At 42.0% G+C, this 10,120-nt stretch overlaps 1 protein-coding gene across 3 annotated transcripts in view; it reads right to left on the reverse strand.

The window, feature by feature from the left end:
* The window catches only part of WDR35 (WD repeat domain 35), a 38,675-nt gene extending 29,683 nt beyond the window's left edge, over positions 1-8,992 (reverse strand). Inside the window, exons 1-8 of one of the 3 annotated variants that reach the window (XM_083730058.1) lie at positions 8,601-8,992; positions 6,131-6,248; positions 5,016-5,087; positions 3,593-3,685; positions 2,167-2,295; positions 1,095-1,225; positions 349-514; positions 47-192 (exon numbers count right to left, since the gene is read on the reverse strand). In XM_083730058.1, coding sequence (XP_083586184.1) covers positions 47-192; positions 349-514; positions 1,095-1,225; positions 2,167-2,295; positions 3,593-3,685; positions 5,016-5,087; positions 6,131-6,248; positions 8,601-8,624 — 879 coding nt within the window. In that variant the 5' untranslated portion in view covers positions 8,625-8,992. The remainder of the gene's footprint in view (positions 1-46; positions 193-348; positions 515-1,094; positions 1,226-2,166; positions 2,296-3,592; positions 3,686-5,015; positions 5,088-6,130; positions 6,249-8,600) is intronic. The other 2 variants (XM_083730056.1, XM_083730057.1) reach the window with 2 other exon arrangements.
* Positions 8,993-10,120: the final 1,128 nt, after the last annotated feature.

Raw genomic sequence — 10,120 nt, forward strand, 5'->3', positions numbered from 1 at the left:
CCAGAGTACACCGGATCAAATAGGAAAATGAATTAAATGCTTTTACCTCACCAAATGGAGAGTAGAACTGTACCACGTTTATATCTTTATCTTGTCCAGCTATTTTCTGGAAGCCTGCAATAGCCAGGACATTTCCACAGTGGTTCCACTGGAGAGTCACGACATTCAGAGCAGCGTCGATTAAGACAGGATCTGGTGGTTATAAGTTTGGAAAAGAAATGTTACAGACGCGAGCTCTTACAAATAGCTTGTCTGAAAAAGGATCTGAGTTACATCGCCCTCCAGCAAGACCTCCAAGCCTTAAATTCACAATGCTTCTTTCAATGAGTAACAGGAAGTTGTGCTTACTTTGATCATTCTCATGTCTCATTATTTGGCATCGTCCATTGTCAAAACAAATAGCAAGGCAAGGGCAATCTGGCTCAACGTAGCCCTCCGTTCCAGGGTACCAGTGGATTCCAGCAATACTGAATGCTCCAGTTACATTCACCAAACAGTTCATCTTCATTTTCATCTAAAGTGACCATTTAACATATGTAAGTAAAAATGAACTTGACAAAACTATCACCAGTGGCTTAGAAGGATGTGCAGGTTGACGCTGTGCAAGTTTATTTGAAAGAAAGACCCACTGCATTGAATTGGTTTTACTCCCAAGTAAGTTTGCGGAATGGGAGAACCAATAGCATAAATATAAACCAATGCAAACCAATACATTTTTTTCAAAAGTGAAGTACATAAACGAATGAAAGAATAGATAGGCAGCTAAGTCTGGCTGCAATCCACATATCAATTAAGTCAAAGTGTTGGCATTCTGTCCAGGTTAATGGCACTGGCTTCAGTTAAATCACCTTCATTGGTTGCTGTAACCAGCTGCCTCTGTATTTGTGCTCTATTAAACACCATTACATGCTCCTGTTTTCAATTCCTGCGGTGACTGCAAAACAGTTTTTAAGTACATCATTACAGAAGGATAAGCACTAGTGACTTTATGCAGCACCAGTGTAGATCAGGCAGAAAAAAATCTTCCCTACTGCAAGATCAACCAGACAGTTAAGGCACCCAATAGATTATACTTCTTACACTTCTGAACTTACCATAAAAGTCCCATTCTTGTCATAAATGTGTATTTCACCATTTGCCATTCCAAAGAGTAGAGTCCTGCCATCTGGAGACCATGCAACATGATGGAGCTGTACTTTCAAATCCTTTCCCCAGATGCGATTCCCTTTTAAGAGAAAATACGTTCAACACAGCCTACAACTAAAATTTATGCCACTTAAAATACTAAAGGATCACTACTGCAAAAGTTCAAATGATGAATGTTAACTCATGCACACATACACAGCAAAGAGAGAGAGAGAGAGAGAGAGAGAGAGAGAGAGAGAGAAATGTATTCTTCTCTCTTTTCTATTGTTATATAAACAATACATGAACACAGTTCTGTTCCATTCATGGAATCAAAATGAGAATCTAAACCATTGTAAACATGACAGTATGGCTTTACTATGCTTTTGATAATACCATTAGCAGGCTATATACACGTCTAATTGCATATCATCATACATTCCAATAAATCTACTTGACATATTAAAAATATTATTCATGTATTAAAATTACTGGGTAAGCTGACACACAGGCATATCCTAATTTCAATTGCTGCTTATATAGTATTCCCCAAAGAATATGCTTTTATCTCAGAGAATTTAAGTCAATTTTTATTAGCTTTCATTTTCATATGTAAAAATGTAGAAATACAGAGCACAAAAACCTAATGGGTAAGTTCTAGAGTAGCACAAACAGGAATCCACTCTTGCGGTGGGGCTTCTCCTTCTTCCCCCTGTGTCTGTTGAAAATCTGCTTCAAATTCCAGATTTTGGGGGCACATGGGGGAAGGAAGGAGGAGAGAGACCTAAAGTACCAATGTACAAGGGGCAGATATCACTGGCTGTCACTCCCATATCTCTGTGGTCAGATATCATAAACACAGCAGTTGCAAATTGAAAAGGAGGACAATAAGATTTTAGCAATCAAAAATATTATTTTTAGGAGTCACAATTCTATTAAAGCAAATTTAGACAAACGCAAATCCATCTGCAATGTTTGTGAATCATATTCACTCCAAACAATGCTATAAGAGTCTTTTATTTAGTACAGGAGATACTTTACCATCCACAGAACCAACAATTACAGCACCGTCTTCATATATAATGCAAATTTTTTGTCCATCAGCATTCCATCTCATACTTCGAACAACAGATTTATTTCTGTTGTTGATCATTTCCTCATACCAAGAACCTAAAGCCAAAGAATAAACGTTCAGCCACACCTTCAACACTGCTGTACTTCATCTAAACTATTTCTATTAGAAGTAAACCAGTTGGAATTATCTGCCAAAAACATTGTACATTATCTGGGTAGCATGTTAAATCATAGTAAGAAATATTTTAAAATAATTTACTAATGAATAAAAAATAATGATGACTTAAATCTGTGGTCATCTCTTGATTGACGGCTTATTTGACTCTTAGAAGACATCTGAAGGCAACCCTGTACTGGGAAGTTTTTAATGTTTGATGTTTTATCATGTTTCTATCAATATTTTATCATGTTTTTAATATTCTGTTGTGAGCCGCCCAGAGTGGTTGGGGAAGATGGGTGGCATTCAAATAATAGAATTACTACTACTACTACTACTACTACTACTACTACTATTATTATCCCCCCACAGCCCCCCCCATATTTATAGGGAAGAAGATAATAAATGATTGGTAGATTATTTTTAACTGGAGGGGAAAGAGCTAAGAATTTTCTATAGAAAAGATGGTTTTAGCGCTCTAAATTTCAAACTGACTTTATTAAAAATCACAAGCTTCCAATGAATTTAAGAAAGCTTAATCCATGAAACAATAAAATCTAAGCAAATCAGCTGCTGTGATTATACATAAAGCCAGCAAACAGCCCTACTACACATGACAACCTGTCAGAACAAAATACATGTAGGCTAAAAGGCAGATATGCTGTTGGTGAGAAGAGGGGCAAAAAGGCAAGAAGTAAACTTAAGAAAAAATCCAGTTGTCCTGTGCACTTTATTGGTGGCTAAGTGACTGGCTTTACAGCACTGGAAGGAGTGGACAGCTCCCTCCAGTAGCTCATTGGCTGGAGGAACTTCTGTTCTTGCAGCATATGGAAGAGCTACTTTCTCTGTGGAGGGGCAAAGAGCACAACTATTCTGAGATCTGGGACCCCTTTGTAGAGTTATGGGCTCCACGCACAGGGTTTTCTCCATATATGCCTGACTTTGCAAAATGGTATTGTGAATTGGCCTGCTTTCCTTCTTTGTGCTGTTATGGAAAAACTTACAACTCAATATTCTTTTTATTTTTTTAAAGAATAAATTGATTAAGGTAAGCATTTAGAACATTTTTTAAAATCATTAAATAATGCTACTCGCGGCTTTGTAACCAGCAATTAAAAACCTGGAGAAGCATTGTACAAATCTCAAAAGCATCTATTATTTGAGATTTCACAAAGGCACAATAAAGACTTGAGATACCACAGTGATATTATTGCCAATCTCCAACAAATCGTCTACCTTTATACAGCATCCACACAATAATAAGTCCATGCTCATCACTGCTAGTTAATTTCTGATACTGTTCATTCCAAGTCACTACTTGCACAGCACCTAGAAAATTATAGAGGAGTATATTATTGGATCACAACAATATTGTTAATAACACACAATTAAAATGTTATTAATTCAAAAAAATCCATTATCCAGAAACATCAGTCATAATAATATTTGTGAGCTCATAAATAACAAAGCAATATAGGGCATAATGAAAAAGTAAAGTACAGTGGTGCCTCGCAAGACGAAATTAATCCGTTCCGCGAGTCTCTTCGTCTAGCGGTTTTTTCGTCTTGCGAAGCAAGCCCATTGACAGTTTAGCGGATTAGCGCTATTAGCGGCTTATTGGCTTATTGGATCAGCTGATAAGCGGCTTAGCGGCTTAGGAAAAGGGGGGGGGAGGAGAAAAAACCCGCAGGAACTCGCAAGACATTTTCGTCTTGCAAAGCAAGCCCATAGGGAAATTCGTTTTGCGAAGCACCTCCAAAACGGAAAACCCTTACGTCTAGCGGGTTTTCCGTCTTGCGAGGCATTCGTCTTGTGGGGCACCACTGTATAGCTTGGATTCAATGGAGTTATTCCATTCACTGAATATGTTATTTTTTTTAATGCAAGGGCCTTTGATACAACAGGGGTTCCTAGAAATGGAAGGGAGAAAATATTTACCAATTTTCCTTCCCACTAGAGCTCCAAACACCTCTGCCTATATTGGTCCAAGGAGATATGTCATGTCTTTGAGCATATTTTTGGGGATGTATGGGAAATCTGGAATTCACCTTCTCCCTTGTCCACTCACAAGAGTCTTTGCTAGATTCAAGACCTTTACATGATGCTTTTCACTTATTTTTCTCTTTGCATAATTGTATTTTAACATGTTAATCTTCTATACCACTTTGGCATGCTGAAATGATAAGCGATTTATACATACACCTAATAAATGTGAAATTGCTGGTAGAAAGGGGTGTATTGGAGGAACAAAGACTACAAACCTAGTGATATATTTAATGTAATATTTTAATAAAAATAAATTGATGCAGGCAATTACATCTTTTAAATCTTGAAGAACTGTGGCTGATATTTGCCTTTGCTTATCTAACAATGTACCCCATCTGAAACACTAATATGTTCTTAGATGTTTCAAGGAGAAAATAAACTGAAAACATGATGTCGAAGATGTACCGCACATATATTTTTTACTTCATTTGCAATAATTGCACATGCAGATCCCAAACAATGAACTCTAATGTTTGTTTTCTTGCATAAATGAATTAACAGAGAAAAAATATCAATGGAAAGTGCATCAGTTTCTGAACACCTTATTCAGCAGGCAATTTTAAACTAGTCTATAATGAATGCATATTAAATACAGGATCATAATGACTCTCACCAGTGTGACCTTCCAGTGTTTGATTCATTGAGAGATTGCTAGGTGCTGCAAGCCCCTTTGCTTTGGATTCATCTAAAAAAGAAGTTTAAATACCATTTTAAAACAAAGGTTGGAATCCTAAATTGTTCTCCCTGTAGCACAAAGCCTCTACAGTTCTTAACAACATGTCCACATATACTCAGGGGTCCCCAACCATCAGAAACAGGGATGCAGAACTCTGCAAAATGTGGCGAAAGGTGGACTAAAGTCTAATTCCTTAGAGCTCCTCCATGGCCTGCCCGGGCTGCCCACCCGTCTCCCTCTCGTTTCCCATCTCCCCACCCACCACCCCATCAATACGTCCCCTTAGAGCATGGGGGCCGGATCCAGCCCAATCGCCTTCTAAATCCGGCATCACAGGACCAGAAAAATGGTTGACTGCACTCATCTGTATGCCTTTCACACAATGAAAATGTCAGAACAGATTGAGTGCGTTGCACTGCGGCATCAAAACATCAAGGGTATTGCACTGCTACAATAACTTAGGATAGTGTGACTACACTGGCACCAGTCATGTGGCCATAGAGGGAGCAAGTTGACAGACCAGCTACAGAGCTAAAGAGAGACAATCATATGCCACCACAGAATGGGAACCAGATTGTACTGATGCAATGCTAGTTGTTGTTGTTTAGTCGTTTAGTTGTGTCCAACTCTTCGTGACCCCATGGACCAGAGCATGCCAGGCACTGTCTTCCACTGCCTCCTGCAGTTTGGTCAAACTCATGCTGGTAGCTTCGAGAACACTGTCCAACCATCTCGTCCTGTGCCCTCCATCTTTCCCAACATCAGGGTCTTTTCCAGGAAGTCTTCTCTTCTCATGAGGTGGCCAAAGTCTTGGAGCCTCAGGTTCAGGATCTGTCCTTCCAGTGAGCACTCAGGGCTGATTTCCTTCAGAATGGAGAGGTTTGATCTTCTTGCAGTCCATGGGACTCTCAAGAGTCTCCTCCAGCACCATAATTCAAAAGCATCAATTCTTCGGCGATCAGCCTTCTTTATGGTCCAGCTCTCACTTCCATACAGGCAATGCCAGTAACTGTTTTCAAATATCTGATAGGTACAACAGAAGTGTCACTTACCTGTTTTTGTCTCCAATTTTAAAACTTTCAGCAGACCATCTTCTCCCCCACATGCTATATAGCCCTGGTCCTTGCTCCAAGAAATAGATCTTAGCCGAACATTGCCAGGAATTGTGATCTGAAAGGAGGATGGTTTCGTAATGGAAACTGAAACCAAGTTCAAAATTGCTGACCTCAAAATATGGAGCGGTTACACATCATAAATTCAAAGCGCCTACACCCCACCCCTGGCAAGAATCCTGGGACAGTATCTACCTTTTTGCAGTGCCACAATTTCCAGCAACCTTAACAAACTACAATTCCCATTCTTGGAGGGTGGGGTGCTTTAAATGTATGGTGTGATGCACATCGCTTCTCCAGTGTACAAGGTAATACAGTCGTACCTTGGATCTCAAATGCCTTGGCTCCCGAACAAATCAGCTTCTGAACGATCGAAAATTGGAAGTGAGTTTTCCAGTTGTGGAATGATTTTCAGAAGCTGAACGTCCAACGCGGCTTCTGATTGGCTGCAGGAGCTTCCTGCAGCCAATGGGAAGCCGTGCTTTGGTTTCCAAACGTTTTGGAAATCAGACAGACTTCCGGAACGGATTCCGTTCGATTTCCAAGGTACAACTGTATAAGCAAAAGACAGGCCCTTGCCTCAAAGAGCTTTATAAACTGTAAGAAGTTCTTTTCAGGCGATACGACTGAAATGAAAAGGTTTTGGGGGCAACATGGGGGTCAAACAGAGGAGAAAAGAACACCAAAGGCGGTAACAAAATGACTACTGAAAGCTTCATAAGTTGCTCCAGTATCAGAAAGGGTTGCTGTATTAGTTAATGGGCCAGAGGGAATAGCTGACACAGTCTGGAGGAATTAAATGAGGTGGTGATTTATTGTTGTTTTTTGACACAGCAGACCCTCCAAGTGTCCCTATTTTCCAGGGTCAGCCCTGAATTTACAGAAGCCGCCCCAGTTCCTGATTTGATCCTGGAATGTCCCACTTTTTCATAAGTGGTCCCTATTTTCATCGGAGAAATATTGAAGGGTATGGAGTTATGCATGCGTTCATCCGCCCCTGAAGCCAAAGAGATAAGTAAAGGTAAAGGTAAAGGTACCCCTGCCCGTACGGGCCAGTCTTGACAGACTCTGGGGTTGTGCGCCCATCTCACTCAAGAGGCCAGGGGCCAGCGCTGTCCGGAGACACTTCCGGGTCACGTGGCCAGCGTGACATCGCTGCTCTGGCGAGCCAGAGCCGCACACGGAAACGCCGTTTACCTTCCCGCTGGTAAGCGGTCCCTATTTATCTACTTGCACCCAGAGGTGCTTTCGAACTGCTAGGTTGGCAGGCGCTGGGACCGAGCAGCGGGAGCGCACCCCGCCGCAGGGATTCGAACCGCCGACCTTTCGATCGGCAAGTCCTAGGCGCTGAGGCTTTAACCCACAGCGCCACCTGCGTCCCCCAAAGAGATAAGTACTGCAACTCTATTTTAGAAGACATCTGAAGGCTTTTTATTTTTATTTTTATATGTTGGGAACCACCTGGAGTGGCTGGGACAAGCCACTCAGATGGGTGGGGTATAAATATTATTATTATTATTGAATAGGATGTCTTTATTTTCATCAGAGAAATGTTGGAGGGTATGACAGCGAGGTAACAATATTCACCATGAGGATCAATGGCGCTGAGCACCTTTCATAAAAACAACAAACAACTTAACTGTGTAAAAAAAATAAGCGATCTTATTGTGGTCGTGTCCCGCTTTCCTCCTGGCCTGTGGTTCCCAATGTGGGGCACATGCCCCACAGGGGGGCAATTTGATTTGGGGAGGGGGCAATTCGAGAATGTGTTATTAACAGTTAATGTAGGAGTTCACTTTTTGAATAATAAAAATTATATGTCACAGAGTGGAGGCATCAGGATTTTAGAGATGCTTAGGTGGGGCATGGCCCAAAAAAGGTTAGGAACCACTATTCCTGGCGTGCACATTCAGACGTTCCCAACCAGGGTTTCCCAAACCTGGGTTCTCCAGCTGTTTTCGGGCTACAACTCCCATCATGCCTAGCTAGCAAAGGTTCAGGGAGGATGGGGACTGCAGTCCGAAAACAAGTTTGGGGAGCGTCGCCCCCGACCTGCACGGAACTCGCGTCTAAACCCTCGGGCGACGAAAACGCGCGGCGGACGTCACGTGTGAGGCGCTCAGACACGTGTCCTCCACCACCAACAAACGAGCATCTCTTCTGGCTGCAATCCGAAAACAACAACACGCGCAGGCGAGGGAAAGCAGTGATGGTGGCAAAGGGGAGGGTCGCTGCCGGGGGTAAAAAAAGCACTTTTTTAGGAGGAAAGTGAACTTTTAGAGCATGCGCCATGCGCCCCCCGAAGGTCCGGGGGGGTGTTTGTGTGATTTCAATGCAGCCCCGCTTTAACCCCCCCCCCGCCCAAATTTAGCCGCCCCCCCCAAAAAAAAAATCACGCGAAAGCCTTTACCTTTTTGCTCAGGTAGACAAACATCCTGCCGAGAGTCTTCCCCCTATCGATTCACACGCGCGCCGCCGCCGTCTCCATGGCAACAGAGGCCTAGCGCCTCCTGGCTCGCCTTAGCAACCCGCCGCCGTCGTTGTCGCCGCCTGGGAAGAAAAGCTTCCGGGTCAGAAGAGAAATGAAAGGAAATAAAGTTTAAGAACAACAGCAAGAAAAAGGAAAGGAAAGCCAAGTCTCCCGCGGCATTTCAAGCCTCGTCCACGCTTCGTCTTCGCCTATTCAGCGGTTTCGCACGCGCTGCTGCAAAACAACAACAAACCCAAAAAATCGTCATTGCTCCTCCATAACGCGCGACTGTTTTGCTCCCTGGTTTCCCTAACAATAACAATAACAATGATGCATTGTTTATATGCCGCTCATCTGACTGAGTTAACTCTTCTTTTTTTTATATATATATATATATATATATATATATATATATATATATATAGTTAAAGCTGTGGTGTGTGTGTGTGTGTGTGTGTGTGTGTGTGTGTATATATATATATATATATATATATATATTTGCTTTCGTATATATATGTGTGTGTGTGTGTGTGTGTGTGTGTAATAATTTTGGGAGGTTAGATAGTTAAAATGGAATGGTCCCGGTGGTGGGGTGCACATTTTTATTCTTAAGTAAGAATAAAAAGGGACGCAGGTGGCGCTGTGGGTTAAAGCCTCAGCGCCTAGGACTTGCTCGGTCCCAGCGCCTGCCAACCTAGCAGTTCGAAAGCACCTCCGGGTGCAAGTAGATAAATAGGGACCGCTTACCAGTGGGAAGGTAAACGGCGTTTCCGTGTGCGGCTCTGGCTCGCCAGAGCAGCGATGTCACACTGGCCACGTGACCCGGAAGTGTCTTCGGACAGCGCTGGCCCCTGGCCTCTTAAGTGAGATGGGCGCACAACCCCAGAGTCTGTCAAGACTGGCCCGTACGGGCAGGGGTACCTTTACCTTTTAAGAATAAAAATGTGCACCCCACCACCGGGACCATTCCATTGTAACTATCCAACCTCCCAAAATTTAAACACTTCTTGCGATAGTTTGACCCCATTTCCATTTGAGCACATGCCATAGAAAGGTATAGTTAATTTGCTTTCTTAGCCTATTTATATTAAATTATTCAATAGCTGATTGCTTGCTACAATCAAATATGAAATGCAGAAATCAGAGTCTATTAATAGCTCTACCAAAGCAACTTCAGTATTGGTTCCAGTTATAACATAGAGATATGTTTGCTTTTATGAAAGCAGCGAAGCAAGCTGTCTTACTCATTTTTTTCTGGGCTTCTATTTGTTCACAAAAGAAGAGCCTGTGCTGAATAACTGCAGCATTTCTCAACAGGCATAGCCAGTCCTTTTCGTATTTACAGTACATTGAATTTCTTCTAACATGCAGGTTAATACTAACCATAGTTTACCTATTCAGATGTCATAGCAAGAGAATTTTTACTTATTAGTTTGGCATTACCATTGGTCCTGGTTGGA

The sequence above is a fragment of the Podarcis gaigeae genome (assembly GCF_964106915.1).
Source record: "Podarcis gaigeae genome assembly, chromosome: 3".
NCBI classification, from domain to species: Eukaryota; Metazoa; Chordata; class Lepidosauria; order Squamata; family Lacertidae; genus Podarcis; species Podarcis gaigeae.